The sequence below is a fragment of the Kogia breviceps genome, chromosome 9 (assembly GCF_026419965.1).
Source record: "Kogia breviceps isolate mKogBre1 chromosome 9, mKogBre1 haplotype 1, whole genome shotgun sequence".
NCBI classification, from domain to species: domain Eukaryota; kingdom Metazoa; phylum Chordata; class Mammalia; order Artiodactyla; family Physeteridae; genus Kogia; species Kogia breviceps.
Window position 1 is genome coordinate 44,202,037 of NC_081318.1, and position 22,936 is coordinate 44,224,972.

General features: G+C 38.5%; 1 protein-coding gene across 5 annotated transcripts in view; it reads right to left on the reverse strand.

Moving 5' to 3' along the window:
• Nucleotides 1-22,936, reverse strand: part of BBS9 (Bardet-Biedl syndrome 9) — a 446,549-nt gene that overhangs the window by 410,733 nt on the left and 12,880 nt on the right. For 4 of the 5 annotated variants that reach the window (XR_010842160.1, XM_067042365.1, XM_059074635.2 and 1 more), the window contains 3 exons: nucleotides 18,362-18,512; nucleotides 15,336-15,400; nucleotides 9,341-9,454 (listed from right to left, as the gene is read on the reverse strand). Coding sequence is in view for 4 of the 5 variants with exons in the window: in XM_067042365.1 (XP_066898466.1) it covers nucleotides 9,341-9,454; nucleotides 15,336-15,400; nucleotides 18,362-18,512 (330 nt within the window). In the remaining variant the exon portion in view is untranslated. The remainder of the gene's footprint in view (nucleotides 1-9,340; nucleotides 9,455-15,335; nucleotides 15,401-18,361; nucleotides 18,513-22,936) is intronic. The other variant, XM_059074636.2, reaches the window with a different exon arrangement.

Sequence of the window (22,936 nt, forward strand, 5' to 3'; positions counted from 1 at the left end):
TAATAAACATACGTTCATCAAATCTGGCAGTCCAGGGATTATTTTCAAAAAACACTTTCAAAAATGTAACATTGTGGACTAAACAAACAAACAAATAAATAATTAAATAAACAAATAAATAAAAAGAATAGAAAACATACACCAGCAGCAGTGGAACAAAAGAAAGAACACAACTTCATGCCATAACCTTTGAAAAATGGTGACCATCAAGAAACATAGATGCTTCCAAGAGTCTTCAGGGCTAGACTTAGTGCATTTTTTGAAGGTGCTAAATCCAAACTCCACATAAGCAGGAGGGGTGGTGAGGTTGTGAATAAACAAAATTCTGAAACCTTACTAAAACTCCCGGGCTTCCCTGGTGGCGCAGTGGTTGAGAATCCGCCTGCCAATGCAGGGGACACGGGTTCGTGCCCCGGTCCGGGAAGATCCCACGTGCCGCGGAGCGGCTGGGCCCGTGAGCCATGGCCGCTGAGCCTGCGTGTCCGGAGCCTGTGCTCCGCAACGGGAGATGCCACAGCAATGAGAGGCCTGTGTACCGCAAAAAAAATAATAATAATAATAATAAAACTCCCAAATTTAGGGAAAGACAGATCCAGAAGGGATATAGACAGCCTGGAGAAATGGAAATGCCCAGAATAACAAAACCTCTACCTTTACCACATTCCCTTTCTATCATATAAGAAAAACAAATTTTACCATGTTGGTGTTTTTCTGCCAAAAGAAAAACAACAGTAAAGGCCAGAGACCATAAGAATAGCAGCCACACTAAATATCTCCAACAATGAGGATGAGGATGGGGACGGGAAGATGGGCTAGAGAAGCCTCACACATACCCACAAGGGGCCAGAAGGAAAGGATGGGGTGGGAGGAAGAGGGGGAGTGGGGCAGGAAGTCAGCACAGAGAAAATCCAAAGCCCAAGAATACCCTCCCACCTTCCAAGATAACAAGTTAAAGACCATCCAGGTGGAGTAAACAGTGATCCATGACGAACAAAACCACAAAAGACAGGGCTGAGGCCGGATGGTCCACTATGGCTGCCACAGACACAGATACTCCCTGAGCAACATCTAGCCCTCAACACAGTGTGTCAGAAAGGAAAACAAACTCATCTCTGGTTGGGTAGGAGTAAAGGCAAGGAAAATTCACCAGCAACGTAAAAAAGCAAACTGACCCAGACAGAGTTGACCTGGCTACACTTCAGCGAGATAAAGAGAGATTGCCCTGGCAATTCCACAAACGCACTACAAAAAAAGGCAGGGAGAGAGAGAAAGGGGAAGATAACATACGAAAGACAGATGAAGAAAAAACAACTGAGAATCAGCAGAGGGCATCGATGACTGTGAGAAGTGCTGTCACACATGCTCCCCATCAGTCCCAGAGTACTGATACAGGGTACTCTCTATCCACCAGCAGACAATGTTACCAAAGATCCTGAGGTGTGATTGGACACACCCTATGTGCACCTCAAGACGTCTTCCCAGAATATAAAATGTGCATAGGTTTAAAAATCAATGTGTGAAAATTTTTGCCATTTTAAAGGAAAGGCACTTTACCCTACATTGTTTGCTTCCTCACAGCAGGCTGACAGTGAACTCAAAACCCACAGATAGATACCAAACTCAAATGTTCACACCTCCAACTGCTTTAAATATAGCCCAAATTAGCATATCTTTACCCATTTAGAGTGTGCGTTCTTTGCATACCCTGCGAAACTGCACCTAACATCTGCTAGCCACATATAAGACAAATCCTAGGGTTATAAAAGGCTCCAATTCATGGCTGCCCTTCACAGCTCCCTGATAGAGACTCACAATCCTGCACCTGAGCAACTTCACCTAGACACATAAGCCCCACTCGAACTTCCGCCTCCCCTGGGAGTTTCCTTGCCCTCTTCCCCTTCTGGGTGGTGGTCCTGTGTCACTGTCTCTGGAAGATCTCCTGCTGCAAGGGACTTCCCCTCATACGAAATCCTGTCAAAGCACCACCCAAAAAAAGCTCATTGTGTGCTACTGCCATCTCATAGTCTTTTTCCTTGACCAGCTCTGAAATCCTCAAACTCACCACAGTTAATTATTCACTGATATTCCCCCAAAGATCCACCCTTCCCCACTCTCAATCTTATTGGTAAAAGGAGAATTCACTATCCTTCAGCAAAAGTAACTCTAGCCCAAGTGTAATCACATTACTTTGGTGAGAGTAACAGTTCAGAGATGCCCAACCATAGCCACTGAATTGGAAAGAGAGCTTTGCTGAGCCTTCTGGGAGGAAAGCAGGCACTTTTTCACATGGACTAGAATCTGAGACGTAAAATTTAGAGCTGCTATAGCCATCTTGTAACCAGGGGGAAATAGGCCGTCCAAGGAAACGGAAGCAAGAGATGAAAAGAGAGAAACCAGATCTGATCACGTTGAAGGCCCAGATGATGAGAGCCAGTAAATTTCATACTCTTGCTTAAGCCAACTGTCAACTGCAATCAAAAGAATTCTCAGTTGTACCAAAGGCAAGATTAGAAAGAGAAAAGAAGCACATCCAGTGGAAAAGCAGAATTGTGGCCTATATAGAAATTGGGAAGTTTGGGGTTTTGATGGCAACATTTTTTAAAGTCTTGAGTTGTCTATTACTAAGCTCAAAATATAAATACTCTCATGAAAAACAAAAACTTATGATCAAGAAAATTAATTTTAAAAATTAGAGCAGACTATACATACAATACTGTTATATGATATTAAATCTGTTAAGAGATACAAATATCAGATCATTTTATTGTACATGTGAAGCTAATATAATGTTGTATGTCAATTATACCTCAATTTTTAAAAATCTATTTAAAAAGTAGATTTCATGTTAATTTTTCTTACCACAGTAAAATTATAGATAGATAGATAGATAGATAGATAGAATGAATGAATAAATAAATGGAAGATAAATATTAAAAAAAATAAGAGCAAAGAAGCAAAATGTTGGAGACGGTTAAAAATTGAATAAAGAACCAGTTGGTGGTGATAATCACTATTGAAGTATTATAGAGCCTTTTTTTTAATAAACCACAATTCATTATGAAGAGATGGCAATAATTCAACATGCACTAAAAAGCACAAATTATGTAATGGGAAAAAGTTTTAAGGAACAAAACTGGCCCATCAGAATCCAGTGTAATTTTTCAAATAAAAATGTATTCAAGTTAAATTTTTCAATTTTTGAAATTTTTTGAATATCATGGAAGGCATTTTGTTCATCAGATCAAGATTTCATCTTGTGTCCTCGAAGACTCCTCAAAGACTTTATAATCTTTCTACTCTGAGAAACGAGTACAGTGCCTGGGCATTCAGAAGACTCTCAGTAAATGGGCATTGGATGGATGGAGGGATGGATGGATGAATGGATGGACAGACAGACACACAGAGAGAGATGATGCAATTACCACACTTGCTCTAGTCCCTGAAAGTTCCCATACATCTCCAACAAATCAACTATTTCTTCCCACTGTCCTTGTCACACATTTGAAAGATTCCTATACATTATAAGGTTCATCAACCTGTCTCAGCCCGACAGGATAAATTTTGGGTAATTGAGGATGCAACTAACTATAGGGTCTATAAGTCACATTATGAGTAAAGGAAATTCTAGCTCAAATTTATCTTGATAGTAGCAAGATACATTACATGGACTACATAAAGTATCATATTTTACCAAACTAGGTATACACAATTGTTGACCTTAAAACAATAATGTTCCTTCTTCATTCCACCCCTGGGTTTTTGTCAGTAAACATTAATGATGTCCTTTTCCAAATACTAATTCTGAAATGGCAAACTTATCTTAATTAGGTAAAGTATCATGTCAAAAACCATTGGAAGGGCTTCCCTGGTGGCGCAGTGGTTGAGAGTCCGCCTGCTGATGCAGGGGACGTGGGTTCGTGCCCCGGTCCGGGAAGATCCCACATGCCGCGGAGCGGCTGGGCCCGTGAGCCGTGGCCGCTGCGCCTGCGCGTCCGGAGCCTGTGCTCCGCAACGGGAGAGGCCACAATAGCGAGAGGCCCGCGTAAAAAAAAAAAAAAAAAAAAAAACCATTGGAAGTTGTAGTGACACAATGAAACAAAAGCAGAGGAAAATCTGGCAGACATATGATTTGTTCCTTTTTTCAAAAACAAGTAGAATTCAAATTACCAAACAAAATAAATAACACCAATTTTAGTAACATTTTCAAATCCACCTTTTCAAAATTGATTTAGTATATTTCCAAACTATAATTTGATTGCCCATACTTGATTGTCAATAGTATAAAAAGCACAGATAAACTACCATATTTACAAAAACCCAGAGTCACATGTTCCTTCAAAAAAGTGGCTTAGATTAAAATCAAAGAAACTATAAACATTTTAAACTTCAAACACATCTTCCACACCCCTCTGTTAAAAAAAAAGAAAGCCCAATATAGCCACTAATATCGCACATTTCAATCATTTCCCTCTAAAAATGTATAATATGGAAAGAATTTTTATTTAAATTCTGGAATGGCAGGTAGTAGTTTGAATAATGGAAGCTACTAGGCAAATATTCTCCAAGTAGTTCTTAAAACTAGATTTCCTATTTCTTTAGCACTTCTTTCTCATTAACAGACATTGCAACATAGCTTGAGGTAAAACCAAAACTTACGGCATCAAATGAATGCACCTTTGAGTTTTTGCAAATGTATAAAGGGTATTTTTGAAAGGTTTTCTTAACAAGCAAGCAAACAAAAAAAGGTTAGAAAAAAAACAGTAATTACTCTTTTGCTAATTTCAAATAATATATTACCTCCACACACATATAAACTCTGATTATTTTAGGGGGTGCTTTTCTTATAAACCAAAGTACCAACCAAAGAAATGAAATTGAGAAAGCATATATGTGAACCAGAAATTACCCAACATGTTTTCCATAATCTGTGCGGAACCAAAGTTATGCACCGTCTTTAGCCAAACCAAGTACACATCTTTCTGATTGGAAAGTTTTTTTCCTGACTCAGGGAGAAAGCAAATTTACTCATAGCCTAGATAGCCCAGTTTAGTATGGTTCACGCCATAAGATTCTAGAAGCAGAGAGCCTGGGTTGGAATCCCTCCTCTACCATTTACTAAGTATATCTTAAGTTACTCAACCTATAAAGCCCTTAGGACAGTGCCTGGTACAGAATAAGCACTCAGTAGATGCAGGGTGGCAGCAAACCTCTAGGTCTCTGCAACTTGACATCGGTTGGGAGACTGTCAGTAATTCAAACTCTCAGGTCCAATTCCAGACTTACAGAGCCAGAACCTACAATTTTATCATCATCCCTTTATGATTTGGATGCAAATTAAAGTTTGAAAAGAACAGCTAGAAAGCATTTTTACATTCTATTCTGAGATATTACCTATAATAATTAATTTTTTTAAGAACCACTCCATTGCTCTTCTGAAGTTACATTTATTTTTAGTAAAAGACAAAGTATTATTTGGGATAAAAATTCCTCCGTTAGTGATTTTTTACCACACCTCTGTATTCAAAGGGAGACCCCACTAAAGCCCAAGGTTGTAGAGGACTGCCATCTAGTGGTAGTTCATTCTGATACACATGCCGAGTAAACTCTCTGCTTATCAGTACCCGAAACACATTCGTTTAAAATGCTGCTAGGTTTTCTTTTTGCTTAATTCCTTTCTTGAGGACTACCGCCACGATTACCCAACTTAATAATTCCACAAGGACATCTTAAATACAGAGGAAGGTAGAAGACAAAAATTTTTCAATTTCCTTTTTTAAAACTCAGATTAAAACAAAACCGAAAAAAAAAAAAAAAAACTCAGATCAAGTGATCAAGCCAAGGGAAGTTTTCAGATTAAAAGATTGACCCTTGGGCTTCCCTGGTGGCGCAGTGGTTGAGAGTCTGCCTGCCGATGCGGGGAACACGGGTTCGTGCCCCGGTCCAGGAAGATCCCACATGCCTCAGAGCGGCTGGGCCCATGAGCCATGGCCGCTGAGCCTGGGCATCCGGAGCACAGGCTCCGCAACGGAAGAGGCCACAACAGTGAGAGGCCCGCGTACCGCAAAAAATAAAAAATAAAAAGACTGCCCCGCTCTCTCCTGTAAAGGTGCACATCAGACACACACTAGCAGCATCAGGCTTAGAAAACAGGCTTTCTTTTGCAATGTGCATTTCTTGGGGTGACTTCTACTTTCTTCTTCCTAAGTTCTGTACTTTTTACAATATATGTATATAGTTTGCAGGGGTGCTTTTTTGAGAAGAAAGTATTTTGTAACCTTCTGACTCAATAACTCCACTTCTACATTCTATCCTAGGAAAATAATAGGAAACATGGGCAAAGATTTATATTCAAAGACGTTCATTTCAGCAAACCAAACAATCTCAACAGCTTCATAATAACCCACTGAACCTATGCATCAAAACTTACTTAATCATTCTCCTCTGTTACTCATTTAGATCACTTCTAATTTTTCTATATTACAAATAAATATATGTATATACAAAAGGAAGGAAGGGAGCACAAAGAGGAAGGACATAATTAAATATATGGCAGTTTGATATTACTTTTTCACATTTTGGATCACTTCCTAATATACATTCCTGTAAACCACATATCAGCATTCAAGAATATTTTCACAGTTCTTAACAGCCAACCTGCTTTATAAGAGTACCCTAAAATTTTACATGGCCACAAGCCATGCAGGATGTACAGACTGTACTATCACCTCTCTAGCAGCAAGTTTTATCCCATGGATAATTTTTTAACAGTTTTACAATTAAGATATAATTTACCTACCACCCCTTAGAAGTATACAACTCAGTAGTTTTCAGTGTATTTATAGAGCTGTACAACCATCACCATAATCTAATTTGAGTTCATTTTCATCATCCCCCAAAGAAACCTTGTAACCATTAGCAGTAACTCCCCATTCCACGTGCTAATCCCCCCAAAAGGCTAATTTTTACCTCCTTACCACTCCATTACTTTTTCATGTTTCCTTTTAGATACCTCAGTGATATTATGCAAGTGTTTCAAACCCATGAAACAGAATAATTGCTTCTGTTACTCGGATATCTCTCTGTTTCATATCGGGAAATATCCTGCTTAACCATAGGAAAGTAAGATACGTTATAATCACCTCTTGTTTTTTCAAAAGGTATTTTTTAAATGTAAGGCATAATTTAAGAACTAAGAGAAGATATATAAGTACAAAGTTATCTATTCTTTTCAAAACTAGTAGCAACTCTAATTACTTTGAAAGTCCACTGCTGAATATAGCAAAAATGTCACACAAAAGCAAGGAATTTCTTTTTTATTTAATTTATTTAAAACTTTATTCTATTGGGTTAACTTGATCTGGTAATAAAACTAAAAGTACAGTGCAATCAATGTAAGATAACATTTGACATGTGATCTAAAGAATTGTCTTGTTAAAAATAGGGCTTCCCTGGTGGCACAGTGGTTGGGAATCTTCCTGCTAATACAGGGGACAGAGGTTCAAGCCCTGGTCCGGGAAGATCCCACATGCCTTGGAGCAACTAAGCCCATGCGTCACAGCTACTGAGCCTGTGCTCTAGAGCCTGCAAGCCACAACTACTGAGCCCACGAGCCACAACTGCTGAAGCCCGCATGGCTAGAGCCTGTGCTCCACAGCAGGAGAGGCCACTGCAATGAAAAGCCTGCGTACCGCAGCAGAGTGGCCCCCGCTTACCACAACAAGAGAAAGCCTGCGCACAGCAACAAAGACCCAACACAGACACAAATAAATAAAATAAATAAATTTAAAAATAAATAAATAAATAAATGTCTTGATGCTACCAAAAAATAAAAACTTACTTTCATTTAGCCAAAGCACTTTTTCCTCATATAATAACTTTTTTTACTCCAGATGTATAGAATTTAGCCGTTTTTCTTTTGGGGATTTAGTAGGGGAAAGAACATTGAAAATGGTTAATTAAAAAAGGGAGACCTAGGTCCCCCGATCATATCAGACATTTTTTTAAAGAGCAGTGGAAATCAATTCTAACAGCTGAAGTTGGGAGGGGACACCTCACAGAAGTTAGCCTCTCATCAAGTTTTAGCTTTTTCTCTCCTCTCTTCATCTAACTCTGGACATCTCCCATATTCTTCAAATAATCCAGACATTCCTGTTACTCAAAGTAAGCAATACTGCAATCCAGCCAAGTGTTTCATCTCATATCACTTTAATTACATAAAATGTTTATTTGTAAATTACCACCCAAAATATTCTTGCCTTTACCTCTATATATGAAAAAAGTGAGTTCACATGAATGAAGGATGCTTCCAAAATAAAGACATTTTTTGTGTCACTAAAGCAAAATCTAACAAAGGTAGCCTACTTTTTATTAACACAACAGTTAAACAATAAACTCATAAAAACTTGAGCCTAAAGAGAGCTATATTATAAAATCCCTTGTTACATGTTCATCAGGTGCCACACACACACACACACACACACACACAATATCACACAGGTGTCGACTGACACCTGGCTTCTCATCCTCATTTCAGCACCAGCAGCTCTTCTATTGTCCTGTCACAGTGAAGTGAGAGGAGTTGGACTGTAAATTATTCTCTCACACCAAGAGCAACAGTATACACAAGCAAGCACCAAGCCCTGGTAACTCAGAAGCTCTGGAACTAGGGTGGTAGCCCTTGTGCTAATTAGAAAGAGATACCACCAGGGTGGGAGAAACCCAGCCTCACTGAGCCAGTACTTTATAAAGGTAATGCCTTTGTGAAATTTAGGAAAGGCATCCTTCCTCTGGGGATGTTTATTCCAGGCCAGAGCACATGGCTTGATGAGCAGGATCAGGTCTGCATTTCAGTCTCCACATGCCCCTGGTCCAGGTGCCCTGGTTTAGAAACAATCCACACAACCCTGTACAGTGGCCCTGGAGGTGGATTAGGTGGAGACAGGGGTCTACAGCTTCACCCTGCCTATACCCTGCCTAAGTAGAGTGGGGACCCCCATCAATGAAGAGATCAACCCCTTATTCCACTGAGAGAGGCAGGCACACACTTCCACCATAGAAAGATCAATTTCAGTCAGCTCAGGTACAAAACACAAAATGTAAAGAAAAGACAGTTTTAGAAATGTCTCTGTAGACCACATAAAAGTGCTGGCTATATGAAAATCAAACACATTCAATTTTTAAAGTTTTCTTTTTTTATTACTTTGCCCAAATATTTGAATATAAAGGTTTCAATAAAATATGTTTAACTCTCTCTAAGATTCATACCACATAATTCTCCATTTTTATATGGCCAAATATTCTGGTCCTTACAATAGCACACTCATGATTAAATGCAAATTACCTTTTACACCACCAAATGATCCACAAGTCATATTGCAGGCTGTTCTCTGAAGATTATGTTCATACATCAATTTGATCTGATATTGGGTCCCATGTTCCACATTACCCAAGCTTCCTAAAAAGAAAAAAATAAAAAGACTGATTTGTATTTGTTTACATTAAAAAATATTAATATCTTCTCATCCTCTTATCAATTCCAAGTAATTCAATTTCAGTGAAATTTAAGATGGCAAAGCACTAAAACATATGTATTATGAACAATTAACATACTGATGACACAGAATGCCAGCACAGTTCAAACAATTTAAGTCTCAGCTAGATTATACCAATAGATGAAATACTACCCTGGGTGACATTTTGTTATCTATGTCCATTATGCCTGAGTAAAGTGTAATTATTTAAATAACAACAAAATCCTCCAATTTCAGTTCTGAAATAAATGAGGTTAAGTTCCCTGCATTTATAACAATGATAGACCAAAGACATGAATCAAAGTGTCTAAGAAAAAAATTCCCCACACTTTCAAGCAATTCAATTTTCTGTCCCAACTCTCAAAATATTCAAGCCCCTAATACATTATGTTCTAATTTAATAGAGAGATCTAAAGCTTCTCCCAGCAAGTAAATAGGACAATATGTTTTCTTTGAAGTCTGCCAAGAAGAATCTCCTTCAAAACAAAGAAAAATACTTTCCCTGCATTTAATAGATCATATGTGCTACAATCACTTTGTAGTTCATTCCAAATGAGAAATGATTCTTTATCCACATTTTACTCTCTAGTTGTTAGGCTTTCTAGAGTATATACAGTTAGAGCTATATCCTAGTAATCAGGCAAGAACATTATAATTAAAAGAGGTGTTAGAAAGAAAAATGATTCCAAATGTAACATTTTCCATTAAGAAGCATCTTTGTCATTCGTTCAAAAATGCAAAAGTTAAAAGAAAAACTTAAAATATCACAAAGCAAATGAAATAGTCCCAAACTGGGTAATATTAGATGATTAAAACAATCTAAATTTAGGGGCTGGGGTTTCCCTGGTAGCACAGTGGTTAAGAATCTGCCTGCCAATGCAGGGGACACGGGTTCGAGCCCTGGCCTGGGAAGATCCCACATGCTGCGGAGCAACAAAGCCCATGTGCCACAACTACTGAGCCTGTGCTCTAGAGCCCACAAGCCACAACTACTGAGACATCTAAAAATAATAATAATAAAAAAAAAATTTATTTTTAAAAAATCTAAATATATGTTTGCATGTATGTATGTATATACATATTTATACATGTGCATTTATTTGTTTGTTTTTTGTCCAGAAGGATTCACCAATGTACACTGAGGTTTTAAGAACAGAAGTATTTCTACTTCCACTTTACAACTGAGGCACCTTAAGTTCAAAAAAACATTCAATAAATTTCCCCAAAAATCACATAGCTGATAAAGGACACAGTACTCAAACTAGGTCTTCAGAGCCAGCACTATATATCCTGGTACCTGGTTGTCCATCATTTAACAACTTTCAGGGAACCTGGTAAGCCAATGACAATTTCCAAAATTTAAAAAAAAAAAAAGCAGCATCAAAAATATGTTATTTCCTGGGGAGGGATGAATTGGGAGTTTGGTGTTAGCAGATGCAAACTATTATATATAGAATGGATAAACAACAAGGTCCTATTGTATAGCACAGGGAACTATATTCAATATCTTGTGATAAACCATAATGGAAAAGAATATAAAAAAGAATGTGTGGGCTTCCCTGGTGGTGCAGTGGTTGAGAGTCCTCCTGCCGATGAAAGGGACGCGGGTTCGTGCCCCGGTCTGGGAAGATCCCACATGCCGCGGAGCGGCTGGGCCCGTGAGCCATGGCCGCTGAGCCTGTGCGTCCGGAACCTGTGCTCCGCAACAGGAGAGGCCACAACAGTGAGAGGCCCGCGTAGCAAAAAAAAAAAAAAAAAAAAAAGAATATGTGTATGTGTGTATGTGTATGTGTGTGTGTGTGTGTGTGTGTGTGTGTGTGTGTCTGTGTCTGTGTATAACTGAATCACTTTGCTATACAGCAGAGATTAACACAACATTCTAAATCAACTATACTTCAATATAATATATATATGTTATTTTCACCTCCACCTTTCTCTCTCTGGCTTTCTCTTCCTCATTTGGAAGGTAGAGGGTTGAAAGAGAAAAACTAACAGGCAAGCATTTCTTGGAGGAGAACCACTTCTACTCAGATCTATGCCCCTGAAACTGCTAACAACTCACATACCAATAGAGTAAAAAAACAAAGAGAAAGACTCAAATTTGCCAGCTAACCCTGATAGGAGATGAAAGCTTTCTGGAACCTAAATGGTAGTAAACTCAGTAAGGTCCAGAGAAACTGGTGGCAATCACAACCATACCAGCCACACGGGCAAAAACAAAAAAACTCTAAAAACATAACTCACAGCATTGACCTAAGGACAGTTCTAGCCTCTAAGAAACCAGAAAAAAAAAGATCCAAGAAACTTTTGGTTTGTCCCTACAGAAATTCCAAATTTCATTCTGCACCTAGAACCAGATGGACCCCTCTGAGTAAGGAATGCACTTACACATGCCTGCTAGCCAAAAGGTCAGTGAACACAAGGGTCAGCAGTCAATATTTAAACAAACTTGCATGAAATGACATTAGGATTTATGTCTTGAAAAAGCTGCAAATGTATTGGTAAGTTTTTAAATTTCAGGTGATAGCACTTTAAAATGTAATAGTGCACCTATGGAGAACAAAAGACAATTTATCTTCCTTCAATACTAACTTGGAATAAAGGTAGTACCTGAAAATCTAAAAATTCTGATCACTTGTTTTCTAGAGAAACATTGATGACATAAGATTAAAATTACTTACATAGGTTTTGTCCTTTAATATACAGACTGAATACAGTAAATGTATATCTATAATAATAGTCTATATATAGCTAAAATTAATATAAAGTTTCATCAATTAGAAAGTAAATGGATATTAGAACATTTATGCTGATGGTCTTATTTAAACAAGATCTAATTTAAACAAAATAATTCTCTGGACAATCAAAGGTCACCTTGAAAACAGGTTTTGGTGTAATTTTACATAACTGCTGAGAAATCTAATGATGTTAAATGAAATAAAAACCATTACAGAGTAAGTTAAAAGGTTCATTGTATTAAATAACCAAATTAGATTATACAACCCTGTCAAAAGTAAAGAGACATCTTTTTGCCCTCTCACGGCAAATATTAAAATTCTATAAATATGTCAAATGCTTAGTAAGTACAAAATTTTTGGAAAAGAATATTTAAAAGAACATAATCAGTATGGCTTAAGCTCACACATCTGTAACCATTTACTCAGAAACTGAGGCCCATCAGGAAGGAATCTGAGATGCTATGTGATGCTTTTCCTTTACCAGAGTATGATAAGATGGGCTAAGTTCAGGTCAGCAAGACCCTGCTGTTTCTCTATATTAAGCCTGCATTTAATGACATATCACCCCCCCCCCAAAAAAAGTCAGCACACTAGCCTCTGATTATTAAGAGATGTTTGCTATATCCAGGAGGTCTCCTCTAATTTGCCTCAAATATTCTTTAGGAGCACATTAGCACATAAAAGAAAACAAAAAACATTTGGGGAGGGCGCAGTCGGGGTTAAGGGTGTCAAGTTCAGCTAACACTTTTCATCTGCTGACACCAGTGGTTTCACTTAAACTAGAAAGTGTTTATGCTTCCCCTGTTATAGTAAAAGCTAGGTAAAAGTTCAGTCTGGTATCTCAAGAAACATATTCAAGAGAACAAAAACATTAACTTCTCTGCTTCTCAATTTAAGCCAAGCCAGGAAAAATATACAAATTGTCAGGCTACAAATATCATAGGAAGCTGAAGAAATGAGAGACAGAGAAGGAAAATGAGGTGGAGTGTAAGGGAATGTAGTTTGGACAACTCCTCATCCCCAGAGAATACAAAGCTTGTAAATGAATAGAAAGAATAAAAGAGCAATAAAATCGCCATTCCCGTGACAAATAACTTTCATTTTCAACACTAATTTGAAGGAGGATACAAATGTCCCATAAACAAGTTGTGACCAAACACGCCAGTTTCTTTCACTAGCCTTTTTTGATAAACACACATTTCATCCCTAGTCTATGCCCTACACCCCAGTGGAATTCTAGAGACTTCTGGCTTTCTGAGCCATCATTCAAACAGGACCAGGGAAGGCCAAGAGTCTAACCTAATTTCTAGATTTTAGGATGTGTCCCTCTCCTGCCCTCTTAGAGTCCCCATGGAGCCTCTAGAAGGGACCAGTACCCCAAGCAGTATTCAAGAGTTACTGTGGGCAAGTTCTCCTCCTCCATACCTGTTAATAAAATATCACTCAAAGTTAACAGGCTTATGACGGAAAACAGAGGAACAACTAGATGCCTGCAATAAACTAGCCTATAACATACCTTCTCCATTTACTCTGGAACACTAAATATCTGCCCTACCACTAGGAGGAGCAACATCTTTTACCATGAAACCAATAAGAGTATTTAGCAATGACAGTAAGAGGTACTTTACCAGGCCTCTGATATAAATAGAATGGAAATGGAAAAGAAAATGATAGTGGTAACAGAGAAGGAAAAGAAGAAAGAAGAAAATAACATACAGAGAGTAATAAATAGCCATTACCAATTGCCTCAACATTACCTAGAAATAAGTTCATTCATTCATTCAACAAGTATGCCTACCACACACCATATATCAAGGCTGCCTTCAAAATCTAATAGATCTTTGCCCCAAAAAGAGATGGCCTAAGAATATCCAGCTCTGGGACTTCCCTGGTGGTGCAGTGGTTGGGAATTCGCCTGCCAATGCAGGGGACATGGGTTCGAGCCCTGGTCAGGGAGGATCCCACATGCTGCGGAGCAACTAAGCCCGTGTGCCACAACTACTGAGCCTGCGCTCTAGATCCCGCGAGCCACAACTACTGAACCCATGCACCACAACTACTGAAGCCCTTGCATAGAGCCTGTGCTCCACAACAAGAGAAGCCACCACAATGGGAATCCGTGCACCGCAACAAAGAGCAGCCTCCGCTCACCACAACTAGAGAAAGGCCGTGCACAGCAACGAAGACCCAAAGCAGCCAAAAATAAAATAAATTTATTTTAAAAAAATATAGCCAGCTCAGTGACAGTAAATATGAATCATGACTCAAATTGAAAGCAAAATACAAAGAAAGCCTAAATCAAGAAAATGAGTGTGAGAAATCCAAATCCTAGAAGCTAATATTTACAGCAAATTCTGAAAGAGTATCTTTTGTATAAGCAATAGGTCCACAGACACTCAGCTTTATTGTATCCATTAAAAGATTCCCCCATATTGCACGTCATAAGAATAACTGTCAACTTGGACTAAAATTTATCTAATAACTGAAACAAAATTTGTAAGTTACCTTTTCATATTTAATAAGGGCCAAAATGCTGAAACCAAAACGCAATTAATTTTCATACTTGTACCCACAGAACCATGTCAGGGAATGAAACCTAATTAAGTCTCAAATAAATGCCTTAAGTTCTGGTTGAGTGAACACAACCAAAAGTCAAGAAATTGGAACTGTAAAGAGAAATACTTGAGGTTCACCAAAGAAAATGTACTTTAAACCACCATGACTCAGCATCTAATGAATTTTGCTGTTGCTGTTGAACATTTCTTAAGACTCAAGTGCCGTAAGTACCCAGAATTGGCCTCTATTAGTCATAAGCAATCCTGCACACAATTCCTCAGAGGAAGGAGATTCCAAGGAACCCTCTACAGTGATAGAAATTTAAGTATGCATGGAAATAGCAGACCAAGAAAATGTAATAGCCTTTGTACCTGAAAGAATAAATGAACAATGGGAAAATGCTAACCAAGGTAAGAAAACCTTCAACTGAGTCAATATTAACTATTCTTACATAATATTAAGAAGTCCAGATTTTAGTACAAATTCTACATTAGAAAAAAATGTTTCTTACCTGAGACAGAGTAGACACACAGTTTTCTAGAATGCAACACAGCTAAATGAAGCATTTCAGTACCTCTGAAAAACAGGGAAAGTTTTAAAAGTTTAAATACTAGTTTCAGATGTAACCCCAAAAATGACAAAATGATTTTAAAATGAAATTTTAACCATAACCTATCATGAGTGAACTAAATAATTCACTAGATAACATTCAAAGCTGAAAAATAAATTGAACAACAAGCAACCAGTTTGGCAACACCAGAGGCCCAAGGACTCTGCCTCAAGGAGCTGCCTTCACATTGAAGCCAAGGGAGTCTCCCAGCAAAAGTCATATCGGAGGCGCCTTCACGAATGCTCTCCCACAATAAGGAGATCCACGTGGGACTTCCCTGGCAGTTCAGTGGTTAAGACTTCACGTTTCCATTGCAGTGGGTGCAGGTACGATCCCTGGTTAGAGAACTAAGATCCCGCAAGCCAGAGGGTGGGGTGTGTGTGGAGGGGGAGACCCACGTTCTGGCCCTAGCTTGAGTACGTCACTTACACTCACTAAGCCTATTTCCCCTTTTGGAAATAAGAGGTTTAAATTAAATGAAATAAAAATCATGTGATGCCGCCATCCGCGGCGGGTCCTCAAAGTGCAGCAACAATCGACGAGAGGGGGTAGGGAACTGAACGCACCAAGGTATGGGATCAGAAGGGCACAGACAACTGATGGTTGCAAGGCAAGTTTAACAACAAAGCGTAGCCGTATATATACCCCTAAAGCAGGGAATTTGCTTAGTCACGCCTTATCGGCATCAGCTGGTTGATTGGCTTCTCAGCTTAGTCACGCCTTATCGGCATCAGCTGGTTGATTGGCTTCTCAGCTTAGTCACGCCTTATCGGCATCAGCTGGTTGATTGGCTTCTCGGCTTCTCCCTCAAAGGCACCAATTTCCCCTCCAGGGTTGCTTTTCCTAGCTTTAGGGAACAACCAGGGACTCCCAGTAACTGAGCAGGTCCCTGGAGCAATTTGGCCAAAGGCCATCTCCCTTTTTACGTTCATCCCATAAAGTCCAGGATGCATACCAAGGAGAGTACAATCGGGCCCTGAGGCTTATGAGAGTCTTAATGGTGCCTTCCTCAGAGGGCAATGCTCGCCACAATGTGAAAGCACCTTGTAAAGTATAAAGCACTACAGAATGCTAATCATCATTGGCAAAAGTCATATAACACATGGAGGTCTGAAATTATACTAAAGGTATTGAAACTATTTCAGTTTGGTCTAAATCTCAAATAGAAATAAACAGCCACTGTCACCACTACACTTCCCAGCCCCTATCAAGTGGTTTCCAGAGACAAGGCACAATCTAGAAATCCCAAATTCAAAGTCTTCAAGGGTCAAATCAGAAGATGTAAGTGAATAAAGGGTGTAAATGGCTGTAATCAATTGGAGACTAGGGCCAGACTAAAGGAGGCAAGGACTACTCAGCTCTGGGCTTGTGGCCAGATCTCCACAATTTTTTCAAGAAAAGCCAGAAAGCAGGGATTTTATGTGAAAATTTCTCGTACCTAAATGTTGGCAATTCTTTTAAATTTAAAATTAATCTGCAAGCAGGCCTCTGATGTTCGACCTCTGATTCAGACTCTGTTCTAAACTGAAAGGACTATAATTGAAGTCAGAAGACCTGGATTGGGGTCTTGACTCTGCACTTTGATATTTCTGTGATCATTTAATCTTTCAGAGTGTGAGTTTCTCATTTATAAAACAAGAATTATATTAGATAATACCTGTAAAACATTGTTACAGTGAATATATAAATACTCACCAACTCACTCTACTACCAGAAAAAGAAAATATACACAACTATCACATAATCAAGACTGCCTTCAAAGATTTTTATATGTACCCTGTAACACTCAAAACAATTTTTCCATCATGCACAGGAAAAGAACATGATGTCATGCAAAGACAGTAAAGAATGGAGTCAGACAGACCTGGGCCTGAATGCTGGCTGTGTAACCTAAAGCTCTGAGCTCTAGCCAGTTTCCTTATCTCTAAACACAGATCACATCTTACAGATAAGATTAATGAGATAGTACTAGTCAAGGGCATAAAAGTCCCATTTCATGTCCTGGCCTATAGCATCCACGAAGCAGCTTCCCATCAGAATGAATCATGTTACCAGAGGAGGGTTAATGCTCGGGAGCAGAATTTCAGGTTTTTCTAGTAGGAGTCAGGGCCCTGAACAAGTGGAACCTGGGGCCAATAAATCACGATGTTCAACTGGAGTGAGCCAAAATCCAGAGCTCAGGGCACTCCCAGACTTAAGACAGCAAAAGGGCGCTCAAAAAGAGAAGGTACGGGAAAACAAGGCCACTTCTGTCTACATAACACTTCACAATACATACTTTTATAAATGATTAAGAAATACAGGCTTAATTTTAAGAAAATTCAGGTATGAAAATAAAATCAGCAATATCATCAGTAAATAAAAAACAGACATATTGCACAAAATGCAAAATAATAAATGGTGTTCTAAAATAAATTAGGCTTAAAAATAACGTACTTTGAACCAAAGACTTACTTTGTGGGGTGAGCTGTCTTCCTTTAAGAAACTAAGGACCTCTCTACCCCAAATAAGTAATTCATTTCAAAGCTTCAAAGTTATGCACCAAATCACATAACTGCTATGATGTCTAATTTTTTTAAACAAACAGTTTGTTTAAAACTGGACAATTAGTGCTTTAAGTGGTGAATACTTTCTATTTCTTTGTCTGGTTATTTTTCAAAAGCCTTTATCTTTTCCTTTAAGCTTCTGACACATCAGGCATCATAGGTCTGTTACTATAAAAAAGTCCTAAATTATTCTATCTTAAATGTACAGGTTTCCAAATTTTAAAATGTTCAGTACATGAGGACCACCTAGGTGACAATATACAGGAAATATATTTAATTCATAGTCTTTTTTTTTTGAAGCATCCACAAAAGTGACATAGTAAGGGATTGACATACTCCAAGTATTAAGATAAAACACCAGAATTGGTGGGCTGTACTTACGAAACAAACTTTCCTACTTCCACTTGCAGTATTGGATCTCGTAGATGCACTTCTAGAAGCAAATCTTCAGCTTGAGCTCCATCTCCTGTTTTTACAGGATGAGGATTAAAGATCCTTAGGTATCCCATAAAGCTACCCACAATTACTTTATCTGTAAAGAGATTTTTTTTTTAAGATATAGAAAGAAACAAACATTAGCAACAAAAATTTTTTGGAAATAAAATTTCCAGTGTCTAAAAGAGAAATCTAAAATTTAAAAGAATCCAGTTTTGCTTCATATACAAAAACCAATCTGACAATAGAATATGTAATTAAATAAAGTGAACTTATCTTAATAACACATAGCTTTTCAAAAATAGCTTTACATCACCAATATTCAAATGTACTAACATATTACATTTTTCTTAAGACTTGATTTCGGGTCATAGCCATAATTTAACACAGTCAAAGCAAGCTCTTTTAACAAAGGACCAGTATCAGGTTGTAAGCTGATTTTGTCATAGAGTGTGAACTCTACACCTTGGTTTGGCTGTTGAAAACACCGTATTAACTCAGTGTAAAAACACTGAGGCCTCATTAGACAGAGTGCTCTGATTTACAATTTCTAGTCTTGGGTACAAAAGGAGGAAATGGTAGGATACGTATTATGGGTTGAATCGTGTCCCCCAAAAAGATATGCTGAAGTCCTAACCCCCAGTACCTGTGACGTTATTTGGAAATAGGGTCTTTGCAGATGTAATCAAGTTACGATGAAGTCACACTCAATTATGTAAGTGATAGGACTCAATTAGTATCCTTATAAGAAGAGAAAACAGAGATGGGTGGGGAGAGGAGAATGCCACGTGAAGACACAGCGACAAGCAAGGAGAAGATGATCAAGTGACAACGGAGGCAAAGACTGGAGACATCTACAAGCCAAAGAATGCCTGGTGCTATCAGAAACTGAAAGAGGCAAAGAAGGATCCTAGAGGCATCAGAGGTAGCACAGTCCTGCCAACACCTTGATTTTGAACTTCTAGTCTCCAGAACTGTGACAGAATTTGTTGTTTTATGCCAGCTAATTTGTGGTACTTTCTTATGGCAATCCTAGGAAACGAATACTTTGGGTTGTTTGAAATCCCTGGATTAGTAGAATACATTGACTTTTTTTCTATCAGCTTAAAAGAAGGAGTTCTACACACTTATTTATTGAGAGTTTATTAGGTGCCAGGCAATGGTCTAAGTAGTTTATATATACTAACTCATTAAATCCTCATAATAACCCTACGAGAGAGGTACTATCCTAGGAATTTCAATCCTGAATAGAGACACACATATCATTAAGAATCTGGTGCTACTATTCAAAATAGCCAAGACGTGGAAACAACCTAAATGTTTATCAACAGATGAATGGATAAAGATGTGATACACATATACAATGGACTACTACTTAGCCGTAAAAAAGAATGGATTAATGCCATCTGCAGCAACATGGATGGACCTAGAGATTATCATACTAAGTGAAGACAAATACCAAATGATATCACTGATATGTGGAATATAAAATATGACACAAATGAACTTATTTACAAAACAGACTTGTGGTTGCCAAGGGGGAGAATGGGGGAGGGAAGGTTGGGAGTTTAGGACTAGCAGATGCAAACTATTATATATAGAATGGATAAACAACAAGGTCCTACTCTATAGCACAGGGAACAGTAGTCAATACCCTGTGATAAACCATAATGGAAAAGAATATGAAAAAGAATGTGTGTGTGTGTATATATATATATATATATATATATATATATATACACACATACACATACACACATATATATATATACATATATATAGCTGAATCACTTTGCTGTACAGCAGAAATTAACACAATATTGTAAATCAACTATACTTCGATTAAAAATAAAAAATGAATCTGGTGCTAGGTGATCTGATGGCAGCCTCAGAGGTCTACAAGGTCTCTGGAAACTTACTGCTTCCTGTCTCTGACTAAGGCTTGGCCAAATGAACTCTTCCTGCATTCAGGAGAGCTATGTCACTCTCATTCCAATCTCTCTTTTATTTGCATTTGTCATAATTGTTTCCTGTCACTTCGTGGCAAAAAAATAAAATAAGATGTTAATTGATATACAGATTAGCACCAGTGGATAAATTACAGACACCAATCCCTGTAGGGATATTTGGAAATTGGTTGTTGAGCTAAGTTAGGACCCAAAGCATTAAAACTCCTGTTCATATTCTAGGTGGGGTTAAATAGCATTGTACACAGTGACAGAACAGTTAATCAAGTTAACACCTCCAAGCATCTGGAACACTGTGCCCATTGCAGGTGACACTCTAGTGAACTGAACAGCTGCTGCCAAATGAACAGGAAGGAGGAATGCCAAACCATACATAAGATGGCTTTTTCTAAGGGCACCGGATAATTTAAAGTAAGAGAATGATAGGCTTAAATCTCAAAATTCTCATCTCAGGGTCTTTGGGAGTCTGCAGAATTTCTTACCTCTTTTAGCAGGGGGCTTAACCCCTAAGAATATAGTTCAGGGATTAACTCTATAGGTTTTAAATTGCAGTGACAAATTAGTTCACAGTCTCTCCAGGTTTCTTGCATAAAAGTAAAGACATTGATCAGAAAGAATGGGACTCAATTTCAACAAAGCCCTGTCCTCAGGGGTAAGAGGAAACCAGGATGGCCAAGTCCATGTGGTGACAATTTAACTCCTAGAATTAAAATGTGTATGTATGATTATTAAAATAGACAGAGGGACTATTATAGTAACCAGATCTCAGGTAACAGCCTAACTATCACAAATTACAAGCTATAATTAATTAATATGGGATCTCCAGGAATGGAACAAATAGGCAACTCATTAAGGCCCTTTTTCCCAGTGATTCATTTCTTTTTATTATTGAGCAGTATTTAATTGTAACAATGTACTATAGTGTGTTATCAAATTAAGGCCTTTTCTGAAGTCTATAACCAAAAGTAATCCAGGTCTATGGAAAAGAGGACTAACTCAAGCCACCATATTAGACAGTCATGGCATAGCACTGATCCCCATACTTAAGTCAATTTATAGACTCAGAGTCACCTGAACAAAGACAAGGTTATGTATAGACCGCTGTAACACCACCCATGCCTAATATGAAGTTTCCTCGGATTCTTCCCTGTTGGACCAGTAGTCATTTATCCAAGTGTACTGAGGAAAGGTATATACCCAACCTTTATGAGAACACTTGAGTATTGGCTCTAAATTACTGCTAATTCTGGAAGCCCAGGAAGATACTGTTGTTGCCAATTATGGAGATCCCATGATAATTGAACTTCCTAACTTAGTTCACCCAGTGGGAAAGCAAAGCCAACGTATGATTTCTCACCTAGCATCTGAGAGCTTAAAGGAAATGTATTTCCGTAGAAAATGGTAGAGTATCCACTTGGTTCTCTAACATGCAGAGTGAGGGATATTATACTGAAAGGACTATACGGAAGCCAGTGGAACTCCATCTCTTCAACAGGGAGAAAATCAAAATCAATACCACTCCTAGGGCTTCCCTGGTGTTGCAGTGGTTGAGAGTCCACCTGCCGATGCAGGGGATGCGGGTTCGTGCCCCGGTCCGGGAAGGTTCCACATGCCGCGGAGCGGCTGGGCCAGTGAGACATGGCCGCTGAGCCTGCGCGTCCGGAGCCTGTGCTCCGCAACGGGAGAGGCCACAGCAGTGAGAGGCCCGCGTACGGCAAAAAAAATAAAATAAAATAAAATAAGTAAATACCACTCCTAAGCCTGATTTGGGGTGGTTTCCAAAATTTAATTCCAAAACACTTAATTTTGTAATATGTGATAATTCCTATCAAAGCCCTGTTTAATAACCAGATTTGCTGACATCAAAGTCTAATTAATGGGTCTTTTAGAGTTGATCAGTATAACTTAAATGGTAACTCTAAATTCTTGTTATTCCACAAATTATTTTTTCTTGGAGCCAACTAATACATCCCATCTGCTAAGTACAGTTCTAAATCTTAGTAATGCATTTTCTCCTTTTCAATGCACAGAGACCAACAGAAATGATTTGCTTTCACCTGACAGGAGCAGGAGTATACCTTTACAAGTACCACCACAATCCAATCTGCAGGAACCAGGACTACCTCACCATCTCATAAAGGCTGAATGGGGCTGAAAGAAATATGAGTGAAACCTAGGGATCCCCATGGGCCCTTCCTGTACTGTCTGGATCAGTAGTAAATGGAACTACTCTAATCCTCTTTAGGCAAGCATCAGTGTTCTAGATCCCCCAGGAATGAAAAGGCCTAGACCACAGCCAGGTGACTAGTTGCAAAACAAAAGGATGTAGCTCCCAACATGACTTCTTCAAGTTGACATACAATTTTTCCTGCTCCTTCATCTTAACTTTTAAGTTTTCCTTCTCTTCTTCTTTTCCTCAACTATTATATATTAGGTTGTGAACACAGATTATATGTACCAATTATTCTAGAGGAAGCAGAATATTGGAACATGATCATGACCGAATGACAAACGAAAGGTATAACACCCAGAGATCCTAGATATGAAGAGCCAG